Source organism: Schistocerca serialis, chromosome 4 (assembly GCF_023864345.2).
Source record: "Schistocerca serialis cubense isolate TAMUIC-IGC-003099 chromosome 4, iqSchSeri2.2, whole genome shotgun sequence".
Lineage (NCBI taxonomy): Eukaryota > Metazoa > Arthropoda > Insecta > Orthoptera > Acrididae > Schistocerca > Schistocerca serialis.
This window is the reverse complement of record NC_064641.1, coordinates 457,435,507-457,456,237: the sequence shown is the minus strand read 5'-3', so window position 1 is coordinate 457,456,237 and position 20,731 is coordinate 457,435,507. Positions and strand designations below refer to the sequence as shown.

Sequence of the window (20,731 nt, the reverse complement as noted above, 5' to 3'; positions counted from 1 at the left end):
TACACTGTGTTTATATCACTGTGCAATTGTTTTATTTGGGTGTCTATTCATTTACAAAACAAATGATGTCATCCACCTAATGGTACCAACATGTAATCTTGTATTGTTCTGGATGTTAGTTTCATTAAACATTTTGTTTTCAATGTGGTTCAAAAATATGTTTGCATGTTGGCCATTGATAGGTGAGCCCATTGTTAGGCCTTCTTTTTGTAAATAGAACTCCTTGTTCAAAGTGCAGTAGTTCTATTCTGATATAATCTTTGGCATGGCTTAAATTTCACTTATGTGTTCATTTGTTACGTTCCCTTGTGTCTAAACACAATACATCAGATAGCCAAAGAGAGTGGGTACAACACACAAATAATACACTTAAAAACAAAATAAAAGACAAATTAAGAAAGCACATATCATGAATCAATTACAGCCAGAACAAAGAGCCAGGAATACCAACACATAGCAAACACAGGGAACCAGTAACATCTCACAAAGAACACAGTGACACATACTAACATACAACATGAAATACACTCCTGGAAATGGAAAAAAGAACACATTGACACCGGTGTGTCAGACCCACCATACTTGCTCCGGACATTGCGAGAGGGCTGTACAAGCAATGATCACACGCACGGCACAGCGGACACACCAGGAACCGCGGTGTTGGCCGTCGAATGGCGCTAGCTGCGCAGCATTTGTGCACCGCCGCCGTCAGTGTCAGCCAGTTTGCCGTGGCATACGGAGCTCCATCGCAGTCTTTAACACTGGTAGCATGCCGCGACAGCGTGGACGTGAACCGTATGTGCAGTTGACGGACTTTGAGCGCGGGCGTATAGTGGGCATGCGGGAGGCCGGGTGGACGTACCGCCGAATTGCTCAACACGTGGGGCCTGAGGTCTCCACAGTACATCGATGTTGTCGCCAGTGGTCGGCGGAAGGTGCATGTGCCCGTCGACCTGGGACCGGACCGCAGCGACGCACGGATGCACGCCAAGACCGTAGGATCCTACGCAGTGCCGTAGGGGACCGCACCGCCACTTCCCAGCAAATTAGGGACACTGTTGCTCCTGGGGTATCGGCGAGGACCATTCGCAACTGTCTCCATGAAGCTGGGCTACGGTCCCGCACACCGTTAGGCCGTCTTCCGCTCACGCCCCAACATCGTGCAGCCCGCCTCCAGTGGTGTCGCGACAGGCGTGAATTGAGGGACGAATGGAGACGTGTCGTCTTCAGCGATGAGAGTCGCTTCTGCCTTGGTGCCAATTATGGTCGTATGCGTGTTTGGCGCCGTGCAGGTGAGCGCCACAATCAGGATTGCATACGACCGAGGCACACAGGGCCAACACCCGGCATCATGGTGTGGGGAGCGATCTCCTACACTGGCCGTACACCACTGGTGATCGTCGAGGGGACACTGAATAGTGCACGGTACATCCAAACCATCATCGAACCCATCGTTCTACCATTCCTAGACCGGCAAGGGAACTTGCTGTTCCAACAGGACAATGCACGTCCGCATGTATCCCGTGCCACCCAACGTGCTCTAGTAGGTGTAAGTCAACTACCCTGGCCAGCAAGATCTCCGGATCTGTCCCCCATTGAGCATGTTTGGGACTGGATGAAGCGTCGTCTCACGCGGTCTGCACGTCCAGCACGAACGCTGGTCCAACTGAGGCGCCAGGTGGAAATGGCATGGCAAGCCGTTTCACAGGACTACATGCAGCATCTCTACGATCGTCTCCATGGGAGAATAGCAGCCTGCATTGCTGCGAAAGGTGGATATTCACTGTACTAGTGCCGACATTGTGCATGCTCTGTTGCCTGTGTCTATGTGCCTGTGGTTCTGTGAGTGTGATCATGTGATGTATCTGACCCCAGGAATGTGTCAATAAAGTTTCCCCTTCCTGGGAGAATGAATTCACGGTGTTCTTATTTCCATTTCCAGGAGTGTATTTATATTTATTATCCAAGTTTTGGTAACAAATTAAATATAAGAAATTAGGCTGTAATTGACTACATCCATACAATGTATATTGTTAATGGATGAATAAAGAGACTGAACTGAATTGATAAAAAATGTCTGCATGGTAGGGAACATTCTGAAGAAACAAGGACTACAAACAACACAGCACAGAAAAATCTAAAAACTGAGAACACCTTCACAGACAAATTCTCCAAAGCTGGAATCTATCAGTTAACATGTAATTCGAGGGAATCCACTAAATAGGTCAAATATGCACAATTTTAGAATGAGATATTCTGAACATCTTGGAGATGTAAAACATGATAGTACACACTCCACTTTTGCAGATCATCTCATACATGAAAACCAGCACCCAAATGACATTGAGACTGATCTCAATACCCTTGAAAAAAGCAACAGTCTCTTTCAAAAACTCAAAATAGAGGAGCACTACCACATACAAAAAGCAGTGCTACAAGTAAAGAAAGTCTTGAATGAAAATATAACACTGTGTTCTCAATCCCCCCTGCCTTTTCTAGCTCTCTTGTTCACTCATTACACACACAGAGACACACACAATATAAATTCTTCCCAGCAGGCACACCACAATAGTTTTCACCAAACATTCAAAATCACAACCACATTGAACAGAAACAAAACAATGAACAACTAAAAAAGGTGAGTGTGAAATATAAAAGGAGGAGTGGAAAACAGTGTATACAGTAGCTACAGAGCAGGAAAACCCCCCAGATATGCACAACTGGACAGGAAATATAAATATAATGACATATACAACCACTACTCACAATAAAGTATTTCAAAAAGAAGCAAATTTCTTCACAACTAATTTGCAGATAACATGCTGTCAAAATAATAAAAAGGCATAAGAACATGCTGAGCTGTAAAATTCCATTTCCATAAGTAATGTAATTCCAAATAAGCAAACAAGACCAATTAAAACAAAAGGCACATGTTATAGTTTTTAGGCATAAAACAGAAAAACAATCATGAAATTTGTGTGATATTTTACAGAAATAAATCAAGACCCACAGAAGATGACACATAGGTATCAAAATGTGCGGGTAAATAAAAAGGAAATACATGTTGTTTTGCAGAAATGGAGTTTAAAAAAGCCCAAATTTAATTTTCAAACACAGAAAAATTGTCAACAGAAGCTGCCAACCTGAGAAAGTAGAAAATAATTTTTAAGCAATTTTTTTATAAATAACATTTCTACCATTTTTATCATTAGATTACAAAGCCAGACTAAAAAAATTCTTAGTTTATAAAACCATTAAGACCTTTAAAATCCCTGAAAATCATCATCTGAACTTTCTTCTTCTTCTTCCTTTTCATTGACATTGTTGTCCTCTTCATATATGAGATAGCCTTCACTGCCATCAAGGGCGTTTCTTATGCCGCACATCATGAACGATTTAACAATAATGTTTTCTCTCACACTAGACCATGACTGTTTTATCCACTGACACACTTGTTTGACTGTAGGTTGTTTTAAAGCTTCCTTTCTCATATACACTTTAAATGATTTATTTATTGAGTCATCAAGAGGCTACAATTGTGAAGTAGGTTCTCCCAGAATAACAGAAAGCTCTGCATGTCCCTGTCTCAATTTCTCTTTCACATAATTCTTCAGATGACTACCAAATTGATCTAGCACACAATTTCCCACTATCTGTTAATCCAGAATTTCAAACCAGTTCTGTCCATCCAGCTCTAGTCATGTACATGAACAACACCTAGTGGTATTTCAGAAGATTTTGGCATTGTTTGGTGCTTGAAAATGATCACATTGGATTAAGTTTAGTACTGTCAGCACAACATGAAAGGACAACAGTGTAATGCATTTTTCCATGTCCATTTATTTTTGTAGCTACAGTTCTAGCACTTTTCATGGCAACAGTTCTGTTATTCGGCACATCAAATGTCAGAGGAGTTTTGTCCATATTCACATTCGCCTTATTTCCACACTGGGCCACTTTCTATGTTGAATAATAGAGAGTGATGCAAAGATAACATTTTCTGTTCATATTCTTGTGGCATTTACTGAGCTATTTTAGTTTTGGTTCGCATGCTAAGTTCATGACACTTTATAAACCTGTAGCACCAACCAATTCCACCCTTAAGTCTCTCACATTCCACTGTAGCACTAGCTGATGAGCATGTACTGTATTTGAATCATTTTTGTTCTAATTGCAATGCCATTTTGACAGTGTCCTTGAATCCATTTCAATATGTCGTCTTTTACTTTTCACCATTTTGCTTTCAGTCCTCTATTTGGACACCTAGTCTTCCTCATTTTTTCAGTTCTTTTTTACTAGCCTGACAATCATGAATGGATTTTTGTTTTGGTAGAGGGCCAAAATGTTGCTCAGTTGGTCTGTTTTCTTCTGTATATGCTATTACTTTCAATTTATAACCCACATCATATGAATACCGTTTATTTTTTCCATTATGAAACTACCTTCAAACAAAAATTTTGTACTTTTATCGATAACACAAATCACTTTCAATTCAAGCTCACTGGCACTAGACTGTAATGATGCATCATAGCCTATACAGTGTTCTGGGTTTGTGATGGCAGGGTGGGAGGGAGATAGTGTTAGCAAGCTTGTGAATCTTCGCAACTCATATTCATTGCATTGGTGCATTGCTGCTGCCAAATAGAGATATTTTTCCCACAGCATTGAATATATGGGCATTTTTAAGTCTGTCAGGAATTTTAAATAAAATATTGGACATTTTTATATTACTCTAGAGTATAAGATGTGCCTGAAGTCTAGAGGCAACTTTTTGAAGCAAAAAGTGCATCTTATAGTCGGTAAAATATGGAAACTGATCTGTACTTCTTACCCTTCCATACTTTCGTAGTCTTGTAAACTTTAACTAAAAATGATTCTACTAACAAATGGATTTACACAAACAAGTAAGCTTACATTGTTAATGGACTGTGATAAAGAGTATGTTACATTAATATACAGCGAAAAAGCACATAAGCAGCAAAACATGTTATCATTAACGGTGTGTACAAGTGATGAAACAGATGTATAAAATTAAAGTAACTGGTACACAACAAATAATGTTAAAGTTAAAGATCCTACAGTTTTTGAGAATTATTATTAGGATGTATGTGTTAGGGGATGCATCAGCAATGGAGTTTAAGATTCAAACTATTTTACAGTGGGTGCTACATAAGTGTATAAAGCATTAAGGAAGTTCTTCAGAATCCAAATGACAAGTAAAAATGAACAAGACAGTAATCTGGATAGTTGGACAGGTGTCTTAAAAACCCATTACATTCTGACATCACTTCCATGTTCACTCTGAACAAAAAGAATGCGGGTCTCACAAAAAACTTAAGCAGAAGATATACAAAACTCTTTACTCTACATTTCTATGAGATTCATATAAGATATATGATAGAAAAGTACCAGGACAGAATTTGCAGCATTCCTCAGGAACAGAGAACTGCTCCTGTGGGCTGCAAGGAAGTGGCGGACATGTGATGTTTGGATCACGGCGTACACAATGCATGAAACCATTCCGGCACTGGCAGTCCACACAAGTGCGTAGGTTCACTGATTCACCATCATCGTACATCACTCCTCTCAAGAGACACTGTTCTGAAACACATAGAGTATGTTTAATGCAAAAAGCAACACACAATTTTCTTATTTGACCAAAGTTGTTAACATAATACATCACACATATCAGAGACAATACCTTCTCTTGAAAGATTAAATAGAATAACATTGACATGATCTGTGGTTCAAATACTGTGAATTCCATGGTAAAACTAGCAGAAAAAAAGACAGACTTATTTCTTGATTTACAACTAGCATGCTTGCCATAAAACACTATTACTGAACTGAAAAGCTCAAAAACGTAATACATTTCCTGGTTTCTTCATTGTGGACAGTTTCTAAGGAAGAAAACAAAAATTTTAGATTACTGTGAAAACCAAAAACATGAAAATACTTATGCATTGCACAATAATCTTCTTCTTCCTTATTATACCAATATTTTCTCTGGTCCGCTCTTCCTTTTAAGGTCTTGATACCATGATATATTTGCTTATCCTGAATTTGGCTTATACTTCTGTGGTTGGATTCCCTTTCTGTCACTATAGCAGCATACTAAGTAAAAAATAGGAGGTACACTCAATTCTGCAAAGCTTTATGTATTGTATAAACTACTCAAAAAACTTTTGGACCATATGCAGATCCGTTAATGTATGTGGCCTTAAGGTTCAATGGGAGCACAGAATGAAATACTCAATCTTATAAAACTAAAGAATAACTTAATTTTGAAATAAAATAAAAAATAATAAGAATAAAGGCTGTCACTTCAAAACTGCATCACACTGTAACATGCTTGGACCCACCTTGAAACGCTTGCCATCAATGTAGTACCTAGAGAAACATATGGCTTCTCTTTTGAGCCTCTTCGGTACAGAAATGTGTAAACCACATCAAAGATTTGAATGACTCCATATGTCAACTCAAGAACTTGCATGTAAAGCCAACTGCCAAATAGTAAGTTTTGACAAAGCGTCTTTGACAGGTGCCTTATTGAATAAATTCAAACTCATACAAAGTTAGCAGGGAGTAGATGTTATACATATCTTCAAACAGGTGCTCACCTTGGTTTATTTTTTACTGAATCCCCAATACTTTGAATCAAATTGTGATACTGCTATGGATAGTCCTGTGTCCCCCATAGTAGCTAAGCTTTATATACAAGATGTTGAGGACAAAGCACTTCAGTCAGTGATTCAGAAACCCATTTGTTTTCAGAACTAAGCAAACAATACCTTTGTGGTTAGATCACTTGTGACCTCAATGCTAGATATGAAAATGACTTCTTGGATCAACGTGTGTATCACAAATCAACATACATTGACCTGCATTTATGTAGCTATTATAAGCAATTTCAAAGCATTTGTGTATTAAGGACACTTGTTCATACTCCTTGTGCTGTATGAACAGGTTATTCAAGAATTAATAAATGAAATGTATCTTCTGTCCTCTGGTGAAAGCATAAATGATGCTGGGTTTTACAAAAATGGCCTCAGCCTAATGAGACCAGGACTATACCTCATTCCATGTACGAGTATGAAATTATACAGTAACCAGACATGTTGCATTGTTAAAGACAGATGAAATGAACACAGACATTAAGGTCAGATAGAAAATCTGCTCTTGCTGACCAGTGTCCTGATACAGGCCACAGCATGACATATGGTGAGACAAATATTCTTGCATCCAGCATGACCTACTGGGACTCCACCATTAAAAATTGGTTGAAATTGATTCAAGGAATTACTGAATCATTATATACACAGGACTTCATTTCAGCACAGTGTGGGCACCAGTGTTGGTGACACAAACACATCATCAAACATATGAATGTGTGTCATCTTTTCTTTCAGACATCTCTAAAAGAACAAAACCATGTGGAACCCTCAACCGTGATACGTATTATGTAAACTGAAGGGGGAGTTATACAGAATCAGAGTGACAAGTGAAAATGTGTGCTGGACCGGGATTCGAACTCAGGCTCTCCTGCTTACTAGACAGTTGCATTAACCACTGGATGCAGTGTTTGTCACAAAAGTGCAGATTATCTCAGCACACTCCCCAGCTGAATCACATTTCTGCTTAACACTACCTGCCTGCAGTCCCCCCATCCATGTCCTCCATGTTTCCTAATTTTGAGTGATTCACCTCAATGGTCAATGAATCCACAATCTTCAGTGTAGATGCACATTTACATGCGATCTCCAGCTGGAATTTAAAATTATTGAGCATGGAGGATGTGGATGGGTTCTGCAGACAGGTGGCTCTAGGTGGCAATGTGTGTCAGCTGGGGAGCATACTGAGATAGACTGTGCATTTGCAATAAACACTGTGTCTGGGTGGCACAGTGCTTAACCTAATTGCCTAGTAAGCAGGTTATCCCAGATTTGAGTCCTGGTCTGGCACAGATTTTCACTGATTGCCACTGATTCCACATAAATCCTGATGCAGCTGATATCACTAGTTTCTCCCCTTTCCTTTCCTTTCTCCCCCACCCACTTTCAATTTACACAACATCATCAATTTCAGGGAAATGAATCCAGTAAGAACACCCTAATGGGACTCAAAGTCAGGAGAGCTAGGCTGGGGACCAATAATGTGGCTCAACAAATGTTGGAGCAGATGGTTTGTGTCCAGGATTTTCAAACTACACAGCATAGGGTCCATATTTAGTTTTTCTGGCAAAGGTACAGAAGCAAACCTAATTTGTGATGATGTTATAACATATCCTCTCCTTAGGACACCTATACTTTTCTTCCAAGCTGGCACATAAAATGGCTTACCACTACAACTACCTACAGTTGCTTCTGAAAACAACAGTTCCTTCATAGAAATAGTACCATACATTGAGCACTGTCTGCAGTGGTGTAGTAGTTATGTCACCGGCTGGCAACATGTGTGTCGCTAGTTCAGCCCCAACTCCTGTAATTATTTACTGTTTCAGATTTGTAATTTCTTGAAGGTTCTGGAATTTGCTTATTTATGGAATATTGCAATTTACTAGACAAATCTATATATGAATGAGTGACAGAACTCTTGACTGAGATTAGCAGTTCAACTCTTCATACGTTTCATTTATATGTATAAACATGCTTCGGTGTGGAGTGTTGGTAGTTGTTGATGCCCCTACTCTCATTACTGGCACTTGCTCTGGAGTCTACTGAAAATATGGCATGCTGTCAATGAAAACATCCAATGTTACACCTAAGATGAACTCAGGCAGTTACTACAGTAGAGTGTCGATTATCCGAATGTCGGTCAACCGAACGACCGCTTATAAGGAACCATGTACTCGCTCGCACCTGTTACTCTCCCACCCTACCGTCCATCATCCCCCTCACTCCCAAACCAAGTTTCCCACAGTAGTCCCCACACTGGGCCACAGCGTCTGAGGCGTTCATTTGTTTAGGTACTGCCTTGCGATGGTTTGAAGCCCAAGATAAAAGTGACCAGTTTCAGATATCTGTAATGAAAAAAGTACGTGACTTAGCTGATCGTAAGCGTGTAGGCTTGCTTAGACAGGCCAAAATAAAGGATTCTTTTTAAACGTTGATTTTGTATACTGTGTGTATTGTTCATGCAAAATGCGCATGTAATATGTATATATTTTTGTTTAATAAACTGTGCCACATACTATAAATTCCTTCTGAAGTTGCCTTTGTATGTTACTTTGTAATACTAAAAGAGATGCCTGTTTTATGAATAAATTTACTGTACAGTACTTCTTTTTGGCAAATAAACATGTACAGTTCGATTATACGAACAAACCAGTTTTCCAAACACCCACGTCCCCCAATTACTTCGGATAATCAACGCTCTACTGTACTTTGAGAAAGCAAAATATGTCACAGTTACTGACTTGATTTTCATTGTGCTTTTTTTGTTTTATTTGATAGGATCCATTGCAGGGAACCAGATACAGCCTCCACGACATCCGCCATGACAACCGACACTGCAGTGCTCCACAACGGACACAGCCAACACCAGGAGCTCTCCATCACCCCTGCCTAACACAGCCTGGCCGCTGCGTTGGTTCCACACCAACTTCAGCGATGCAGCCAGGAATTGTCACAGCCCTTGCGTGGCGGGAAACGCAGCTCGCAAGGCGCCATAGGCGCAGCACCTCGCGCACAGGAATAAAGACGCCTTACAGCAGCTACAGCATCTAACACGGTAAGTGCCAACAGTTGTCTATTCGCTCTTGACCTCATCTCAGAAACTAAATTCCTCACTGACAGTGGTGCTGATACGAGTGTAATACCCCCAGCTCTCGCACCTACTGTGTTAACTTCGTCGCCCAGACTTTTATGCACGGCTAATGACTCTCATATTAAAGTGTTACGTACAGTGCCTTTAACGCTCAAACTGTCAAAATACTTGAAGTTTTTGTGGACTTTTCATGTGGCATGGGTGACTTGTCCTATCTTAGGCATTGACTTCCTGTGACACCACAAATTTTCAATAGACATTCCGCGAAGTACATTAGTCCACCAACCTTCACAAAAGACTATTGCCCTTACGGCCACTGCGTCTGTATCACCCATTTGGTCAACAAATATTGACATTTCACTATTGCAGACAGAATGTGCTCTTCTTGCTGCCAAGTTAACTAGTAAAAGTTGCGATGTGCTACTACAATGACAAGAAATCAGTGAACTCAAGCAAACGCAGGCCAAGCTCACCTCCCTTATCGAGCATACCGAACAGACATTACAGAGCACGAAATCCGAACTCACCTAACTTCGAGGTATTTGCTCTTCATACAAACTGACGTGTGCTCAAATCATTGACTCACTGCACGAGTGTTCGAACACTAATGACGCGCCCCATTTGCATGGCATGTTATCAATCATGAACGGTGCATTTCACAAACTGAATACGACCGAGGGCCCTCCAGTCAGACACCGGCCACGATGCCTGAATCCACACAAACTCAAAGTGGTGAAAGCAATCATCTCGGACCTATTAAATGCAGGCATTGTACGCCCATCCTCCAGTGACTGGTCATCACTGATTCATCTCACACTGAAGAAGGATGGTTCCTACAGACTCTCTGGTGACTATAGACATCTCAATAACAGCACAATCATGGGCAATTATCCAGTACCGAACATTCAGGACTTCGCTTCCCAGTTGGCAGTCGCTAAAATTTTCAGTGTGGTAGACTGAGAAAGCTTATCACCAAATACCAGTGTACAAACAAGATATCCCTAAAATGGCCATCACCACACACTTCGGCGTCTTCTAATATGTTTACATGCCTTACGGCGTCCAAACCTGGCAGAGGTTCTTAGATACAGTGTTATGACCCCTACCTTTCTGCTATGTATACCTGAATTCTGTTGTTTTTCTAGGACACATAGTTTCAGCCGATGGTATCCGGCCCACACAAGAGAAAATGGACATTATGAAACAGCTGCCGATACCAGAAACATACCATGAACTCTGCTGGTTCTTAGGAATGATCAATTTTTTCCACCGCCACATTCCAAGAGCCGCCAAACTACAGGTCCCCCTCACAGATGCACTGCGCGGGCCACAAACGTCAGGCGACAGGCGTGTGCCGTGGACAGAGGTCATGCATGCATCTTTCAAAAAACTCAAAACCGCACTACAGAAGCCACACACTTGCCCATCCACACCCGGATGCAACACTTTCGCTCACCAAGGACACTAGCGAAATATCTATCGGTGCAGTACTTCAACAACACAGAGGAGAGGTGGTGCAACCTCTTAAGTTTTTTTCAAAAAAACTTTCTCCCTCTCAGTGCAAATGGTCCACTTTCAACAGAGAGCTCTTAGCTGTCTATGAAGCCTTTAGATATTTCTGCAAAGATGTTGAAGGACACTCCCTCACAGTCTTTACAGACCACAAACCCCTCGCTCAAGCACTCACGAACCCTCCAGCCGACCCACCTCCTAGGAGGTTCCATTATTTCGACCTCATTTCACAATACACAACTAATGTACGATATGTTCGAGGATCCGACAACATAGCCGCTGATTATTTCCCCTGGATCTCGGGCATATCTTCCTCAATCAACTTCGATGCTCTTGCTCAGGCGCAAACGAATGATGACTCCTTGACGAGCCTTTTATCTGACAATAATCACCCTCTGCGCCTGGTGTGCAAGACGATCGATGGCACATGCTCGGAGATATGGTGTGACACTTCCACTGGTGTGCCACACCCCCTCAGCCCCTCCTCTTTGCGTTGCTTGGTGTTCGACACACTGTACAGTCTCACCCATTTGCGCAACTACGCGCATCATTGCCAAGCGTTTCATATGGCCCTCGCTTTGCGAAGACTGTCACGACTGGTGTCACACTTGTATTTCATGTCAGCGGTCCGAAGTTGGATGCCACTGCACGCCGCCCTCAAGTGTCTTCCGCTCTCCTTCTGGCAGACTCCACAACACCCACATCAACATTGTCGGCCCACTTCCCCCATAGTGCATTGTTTGTAGAGTGTCTGGTTGCTACTTTGACATTTTTCTCATCAGAAATATGCTTGAACCTATTTTGCTGCACATGTTATTTATGTGATTCTCCCATGCCATTTGCCTATCCACTATTACATCTATAAATTTATAAATGTCTGTCTCCTTTAGTTCCAGGTCTCCAATCCTGACTGTGATGTTGCCCAAAGTGTGTTTTTTGTTTGCCTGTATCTGCATATATTTTGTTTTGTTTCCATTTATAAAGAGATTGTTTTTTCCTGAAATAATTGTTTCCAGTTTTTATATTTATTGAAGCCTTCTCTTGCAGGTCATCTGTTGTAGAACTGGTAACAACAAATGAAGTGTCATGACTACACTATCAGATACTTATATCACTGACATACAAAATGAAAAGTAGTGGCCAAGGACAGATCCTTGAGGAACTCCATATTTCACCATTTCAAAATTTGAAAACACTTGTAATATTATTTATTATTTTTCACTTTTCACTTTATCTCTACATACTGCTTTCTATTTTCCAAAAACAATTTAATGATGTCTGCTTATTTCCCCCTTATACCATAATAATGAAGCTTTTCTAAAAGGATGTCATGACATCAAAATGAAATGCTTTAGATAGGTCCAGGAACATACCACAAACTTTCTTCTGTTCACCAAGTGCTTTAGTTTGAAGAATTAAGAATTCAGCTATTGCTGTTTTGGTAGATTTGCCCTGTCTGAATCCATGTTGTTCATCATTGAGAATATTGTATATTTGTATAAAATTTAATAGTCTGACTTTTATTGTGGTTTCTATTATATTAGAGAGTGCAGATGAAATAGTTATAAGTCTGGGTCCTTTTTGTATCCGCCTTTATGTATAGGGATTACTTGACTCTTTTTCAGGCACATTCAAAATATTCCTTTTTCTACAGATAAGTTAATCATGAACCATGGACCTTGCCATTGGTGGGGAGGCTTGCATGCCTCAGCAATACAGATGGCCGTACCATAGGCGCAACCACAACAGGGGGGTATCTGTTGAGAGGCCAGAAAAATGTGTGGTTCCTGAAGAGGGGCAGCAGCCTTTTCAGTAGTTGCAGGGGCAACAGTCTGGATGATTGACTGATCTGGCCTTGTAACACTAACCAAAACGGCCTTGCTGTGCTGGTACTTCAAACAGCTGAAAGCAAGGGGAAACTACAGCCATAATTTTTCCTGAGGGCATGCCGCTTTATTGTATGGTTAAATGATGATGGCGTCCTCTTGGGTAAAATATTCCGGAGGTAAAATAGTGCCCCATTCAGATCTCCGGGCAGGAACTACTCAAGAGGACATCATTATCAGGAGAAAGAAAACTGGTGTTCTACGGATCGGAGTGTGGAATGTTAGATCCCTTGATCGGGCAGGTAGGTTAGAAAATTTGAAAAGGAAAATGGATAGGTTACTAGAAGGTATCAGATAGATTATATAATGGTAAGACAGAGATTTATCAAAAGCAAAATTATTAAGTAATGATAGATTAATAAGGCAGGCTAGTAACAAGTCCAGAATGATGTGGAAAATGGTAAAAAAGAAACTAGGGGTCAAACTAAAGAACAGGAAATCAATCTTAAGAATAATGAAAATATCCCCATAGAAAAAGATGCCATGGCAAACTATGTAAACAATGATTTTGTAAATATTCCCCTTACTTTAAGTAGTAAATTTAAGCAACAACCAACAGTGATGAATCCAACGGTAAATACCAGCATGATGGTAATCCCAACAGATGAGCATTAAGTTCTAAAAGTCATTAAATGCTTGAAATCCAAAATGTCCTCTGGGTTGGATGATGTATCTGTATCAATAATTAAGAAAATTGCTCCATGTGTTGTCAAACCTATAGTGCACATAGCAAACTTGTCCCTTAGTGAAGAGATATTTCTGGATAAACTTAAAATCTCTAAAGTGATACCTTTATACAAAAATGGTGACAGACATAAAATAGAAAATTAGCAACCTATACCTCTCCTCCCAGCCTTCTCCAAAATACTTGAGAAATTAATGAAAATCAGGGTTACAAAATATCTAGAAAAACATAAACTAATAAATAACAGTCAACATGGTTTTCGAGCAGGTCACAGTACAGAAACAGCCATATTGGACTACACATCAGAAAAAGTAAGAAATTTGGAGTCAAATAAACAGGTTGTTGGAATTAATCTAGAGTCATCCAAAGCCTTCGATACTGTGAACCATGTAATATTACTAGGGAAACTTGAAGCAATAGGCATAAGTTTCTTTAGTTATCCTATATCCAGGTGAAGCTACCCACTTTGATCAGATACCATTAAGAACAACAACCAGGAAGACTGCGCAAAATGCTACTCTATGATAATCCCTGCCCGCATTTTGCATAGGTAGCTTTGAGAGATGAAATAGTGAAGGTAGCAGAGGATCAAGTAGGTAAAAAGATGAGGGCTAATAGAAATCCTTGGGTAACAGAAGAGATATTGAATTTAGTTGATGAAAGGAGAAAATATAAAAATGCAGTAAATGAATCAGGCAAAAAGGAATACAAACGTCTCAAAAATGAGATCAAAAGGAAGTGCAAAATGGCTAAGCAGGGATGGCTAGAGGACAACGTAAGGATGTAGAGGCTTATCTCACTAGGGGTAAGATAGATACTGCCTACAGGAAAGTTAAAGAGACCTTTGGAGAAAAGAGAACCACTTGTATGAATATCAAGAGCTCAGATGGAAACCCAGTTCTAAGCAAAGAAGGGAAAGCAGAAAGGTGGAAGGAGTATATAGAGTGTCTATACAAGGGCGATGTACTTGAGGACTATATTATGAGAATGGGAGAGGATGTAGATGAAGATGAAATGGGAGATACGGTACTGCGCGAAGAGTTTGACAGAGCACTGAAAGACCTGAGTCAAAACAGGGCCCCGGGAGTAGACAACATTCCATTAGAACTACTGACAGCCTTGGGAGAGCCAGTCATGTCAAAACTCTACCATCTAGTGAGCAAGATGTTTGAGACAGGCAAAATACCCTCACACTTCAAGAAGAATATAATAATTCCAATCCCAAAGAAATCAGGTGTTGACAGATGTGAAAATTATTGAACTATCAGTTTAGTAAGTCACGGCTGCAAAATACTAACGCAGATTCTTTACAGACCAATGGAAAAACTGGTAGAACCCGACCTCTGGGAAGATTAGTATGGATTCCGTAGAAATGTTGGAAAACGTGAGGCAATACTGACCTTAAGACTTATCTTAGAAGAAAGATTAAGGAAAGCCAAACCTATGTTTTTAGCATTTGTAGACTTAGAGAAAGCTTTTTACAATGTTGACTGGAATACTCTCTTTCAAATTCTAAAGGTGCAGTGGTAAAATACAGGGAGCGAAAGGCTATTTACAATTTGTACAGAAACCAGATGGCAGTTATAAGAGTCGAGGGGCATGAAAGGGAAGCAGTGGTTGGGAAGCGAGTGAGACAGGGCTGTAGCCTATCCCTGATGTTATTCAATCTGTATATTGAACAAGCAGTAAAGGAAACAAAAGAAAAGTTTGGGGTAGGTATTAAAATCCATGAAGAAGAAATAAAAACTTTGAGGTTTCCCGATGACATTGTAATTCTGTTAGAGACAACAAAGCACTTGGAAGAGTAGTTGAACAGAATGGACAGTGTCTTGAAAGGAGGATATAAGATAAACATCAACAAAAGCAAAACATTAATAATGGACTGTAGTCAAATTAAGTCGGTTGATGCAGAGGCAATTAGATTAGGAAATGAGACACTTAAAGTAGTAAAGGAGTTTTGCTATTTAGGGAGCAAAATAACTGATGATGGTCAAAGTAGAGAAGATATAAAATGTAGACTGGCAATGGCAAGGAAAGTGTTTCTGAAGAAGAGAAATTTGTGAACATTGAGTATGGATTTAAGTGTCAGGAAGTCGTTTCTGAAAGTATTTGTGTGAAGTGTAGCCATGTATGGAAGTGAAACATGGATGATAAATAGTTTGGACAAGAAGAGAATAGAAATGTGGTGCTACAGAAGAATGCTGAAGGTTAGATGGGTAGATCACATAACTAACGAGGAGGTATTAAATAGAATTGGGGAGAAGAGGAGTTTGTGGCACAACTTGACTAGAAGAAGGGACCGGTTGGTAGGACATGTCCTGAGGCATCAAGGGATCACAAATTTAGCATTGGAGGGCAGCATGGAGAGTAAAAATCATAGAGGGAGACCAAGAGATGAATACACTAAACAGATTCAGAAGGATGTAAGTTGCAGTAAGTACTGGGAGATGAAGAAGCTTGCACAGGATAGAGTAGCATGGAGAGCTGCATCAAACCAGTCTCAGGACTGAAGCCCATAACAACAACAAAAAGTTTATCAGAGAGGCTAATGGCTTTACATCCCATTGTAAACAGCATTTAATTAGTTTAGTGGATATACCATCTAGTCCCTCAGTGTTTTTTGTTTTTAGACTATGCATTATTTTTACAATTTCTGATTCATTAGTTGGGGTAAGGGATAAGCATTTTGTCTCATATGGAATGTTTATTGTGTTTATTTTGGAAGTATTATTTTGAGTTATTAATTTGTCCACAACTTCAATATAATGTTTGTTTAAAGTATAGATGACATTCTGTGCATCCCTGAGTTCCCTCCCATGTATCTCAAGTGTTATGTTATCAGTGTTTTCCACACCTACACCTTTACTCTTTTCATTTATGAGAAACCATATGATCTTAGTGATACTTGTTGAGTTTGCTATCTTATTTTCATAATGTGTCGATTTAGTCTGTTTTATCAGTTTCGTGTATGTTTTCTTCTTTTCCTTATATGCATCCCTATTTTCTTGGGCTAGCCTTAACTGAAAGTTTTCATGCATGCTTTTCACCTCTTCCTTCTTCCTCTTTACCTCTCCTGTGATCCTATTTTTATTCTTCTTCTCATTTATTTCTCTACCTACTAATGGACATGGAACATCTGTGTAATGGCCTAATGTTTTGCAGAGTGATTTCCATCCTATATCTATGTTTCCTGTTAAGTATACATGGTGCCCCAAAGAGAATGGCCAAATTTTAACTGTAATAATATTGAGACAAACGTCACTAGGTAGCTGAAACAGCACTAGATGTAATCAGCATAGTCTAGAGTTTCAGAAAAAATCTGGTAGATGTTCCTACGAGCGCTGGCCTGGAGCGTGCAGCCAGTATCGTGCAATATAGTGTCCGCGCAACAGAAGGCATATTGTGTTATTGAATTTAGTCGTACTCAATCAGTGATCACAGTTTAGTGGGTGTTTCATATTCTATTTTGTGCTAGACCACCATCACAAAGAACATTCAGCAGTGGTATAAACAGTTTGAAGAAACAGGGTGCCTCTGTAAAGGCAAAAGTCCTGGCCGGTCACGCATTTCTGAGCAACCAGTGGAGTCTATGCTTCATGCTAGCTGAGAACTTGCTTTACCATGCATGACAGTGTGGCCTGTGTTAGGGCATCGTTTAGCCCTTAAACCATACAGATTACAACTGGTACAAGCTCATGAGTCACCAAAAGTGAATGTTTTTTGTGCTGTTTTGCAAAGCACCATTTATGGAGCCTACTTTTTTGAGGAAGAAATCATAACATGACAATCATACCTTGCAGTGCTATGGAATGGTTATTCCGACAACTTGACTCTGACAATTTCATCAGCAAGATGGAGCACCACCACAGTGGCACAACAATGTGTGCAGTTTCCTCAATGCCAACATGCCTCAGTGTTGGATAGGGCGTACAGGATCATGAGACCAGGCTTTACACTCTTGGCGCTCTTGGCCTCCTAGGCCCCTGACTTAACACCATGTGATTTCTTCCTGTGGGGATATGTTAAACAATGTGTTTACATTCCTCCCTCACCTCATGACACTGATGAACTAAAAACCAGAATCTCAGCAGCTGTAGCTTCAGTGACAGAAGACACCTTACGCTCAGTTTGGGATGAATTTGGCTATCGGCTAGATGTTGTCTGTGTAGCCTTGGAGGACATATTGAACATTTATGATTGATTTTTACAAACTTCTGCATTTTCTGAATAATTTAGTATGCAATTTGTTGGTGTTAAGCCCTTCCTCCTAATAAATAATTCTTTTTAAAATTGGGTCATTCTTTTTGGGACACCCTGTACTTCACTAAAGTCTTTGGTTTCCAGTAGTCTTTGTAGCCTATCTATGTTTGTTTACTTAGTTTGTCTAAACTCTTTAAATCTTTTTTCTGGCTTTCCTATGTTGCCTGCTAATTTAACTACTACCCCATAGTGGTCTGCAATGATCATGTGTATGACCTGTACCGTCTGCCTACTCTGTTGTACATTAGTGATCACATGATCTATTAATGTTTCTGTTTTTTTACAGTATCTCTTGTGACTGTCTACTGCTAAGTTTTAATCAGATCTTGAAAACTCCTTGTATAACAGTTGCCTTTTACTGTATTAATATTTAGGTCACTAGCTACAATTATATATGAGAATTCCCTGCTAGCCTTGTCTAATAGTACTTCTAACTCTTTTAGAAGTCCACTTATCTGACTGTTTGGCGATTTGTAGATATCTATTATCACACATTTTTCCCATAGGTTGTCTGTATTGATGCAGCTTCAAACAGCATTTCTGTACAGTTGTCTACCGGCCATGGAATGATACCCTCTATTTTACTGTGTACATTGACTGCCACCCATCCACCCATATGTTCAGATATGCAGAAATTAGCAATTTTTTATATTCCTGTATGTTGTAAACATTAATTTCATTTCCTTTCAGCCCATGTTCTGACATAACAAATATATGTGGCAATTCTGCAGCTACTAGTACTTCTATCTGTTCTAATTTACTGGATGCATACTGTACATTCTGCTGCAAGATTCTTATATTAGAAATATTTGTGCTGATGTTTTGTTTTTCTATGGCACCTTTCTTTTTACCTATTGGTACAAAAAATTCTGCTCCTTGAGATGCTTTTGCTTCTTTGTTCTTTCTCCTCTCCCGTATCTCGCCTGCGGGATCTCTGTCTCAGCTTCCCCTTCTGCAGATGATGACACAGCTTCTTCTGCTAGTGATGACATTACTCCTTCTGCTGGTGATGACACTGCCTCTTTTTCTGCTGGTGATGACACTGCTTTTCCCTCCTTTGCTGGGCAGCATGATATTTCCTCTTCTGTTCTTTCATATTTTGGATGTTTTGAGTCTGCTACTGGATACAGTATTGTATCTTCAATTTCTTCCCTCATTGACAGTGGTATAGGTCTATTTACCTGTTCTTACGTGCTGCTAATTTTTTCTAATATTTCTCTGCACAGAATTTCTGTACCATAGTTGTTTCTGCACAGGCAATGCTTTGTGAAATGTTCTCTCACTGAGCTTGTTGCTTCAATAAATGTAACATTAGAGAAAAAGCTACATATCTTCCTGAATTTCCTATTTGTGTTGACGATTTCTCTGTTTACACATGAAGCTTCTATCAGGTCATGCCTGTGTGGAATGCTTACGACATATACATCGGAATGTATAAGTTTCCCTAAAGTTTCTCTTAGAGCCTTGGTTGCATTTAAACTTTCGTTCTTATATACATCATTTCCTCCCCCAATAATAATACATTCTCAAAGTGTGTCATTCTGCACAGGCTTCATGCCCTTGAAAGTTATACTGGGGAAGAAAATGACAATGTAAGGTACTGGCCTGAGCCAGTGGCAAGAACACAAGATGATCTCTGGAGAGTAACTCTATGTGGGAGGAGATGACAGAAATGAGTCCTTTAGGCTTCCATCTTTGTAAGATGCAGATGGATGCTGCTGTTGAAGGGTTTTGGATGGAATATTGCGTAATGAATAAATAGCATCCTTATGCTTGGAAGCATAACAAAATTAAAGAAAAAGAAGAAGAAGAAATGGCATGCTGTGTTCTTTTGAGAGCCAAAACTGTCTTAAGAGACTGTAGTCTATTTTTTTTTTGCCCCTACAGAAGAAACAAATTAATGCAAAAATTTAAAAAGTTAATCAAAATGAGACTTGACACAAGCACTTCATTTACCAATAACATTATTTAGATGGCTTAAGGAGCTTTTCTTTTTAAATTATATTATGTCATGTAACTTGTTCCTTACATCTTGGGTTGATGCATAAGTTTGTAGCATTTTCCATAAATTTAATAAACACAACATATACACATAACAGAGACTTTAGTCATCAATAATATATTCTCAGTAGGTGTGGAATTTTGTCAGTTTAGGAGAATGTGGGCAGGCATTATCATGGAGTAGCAACACTTGGCGCAGTTTTCCTGGTTGTTGATCTTGGATTGCAACTGCAAGATGTCTCAGCTGTTGACAACAAATGTCAGCAGTGATCGTTACACTTCGGGGAAGCAATTCATAGTACAACACACCATCACTGTTCCTCAAGATGCAAAACATTAACTCTTGCAAATGTGTGCAGGTCTTTATATGGGGAGTTGCTGCTTTGTTTGGGCTCAACCATATCTTTCTTTTCTTTGTGTTATCATAAAGACACAACTTTTCATCAGAAGTAATGATATGGGATAGGAATGATCAATCTTGTTTGTGAGCCGGTTGATGATGAGCATGCAGGGATGCACATATGGCCATCACATGATTTTGTGAGTTTGGCTTAGAGCATGCGGCACCCATACTCCCAGTTTCTGAATCTTCCCTACTGCATACAAATGTTGCACAATGGTG

General features: G+C 39.8%; 1 protein-coding gene across 1 annotated transcript in view; it reads right to left on the bottom strand.

Moving 5' to 3' along the window:
• Positions 1-20,731, bottom strand: part of LOC126475099 (protein kinase C-binding protein NELL1-like) — a 980,737-nt gene that overhangs the window by 249,566 nt on the left and 710,440 nt on the right. Inside the window, exon 8 of the mRNA XM_050102677.1 lies at positions 5,410-5,601. Coding sequence (XP_049958634.1) covers positions 5,410-5,601 — 192 coding nt within the window. The remainder of the gene's footprint in view (positions 1-5,409; positions 5,602-20,731) is intronic.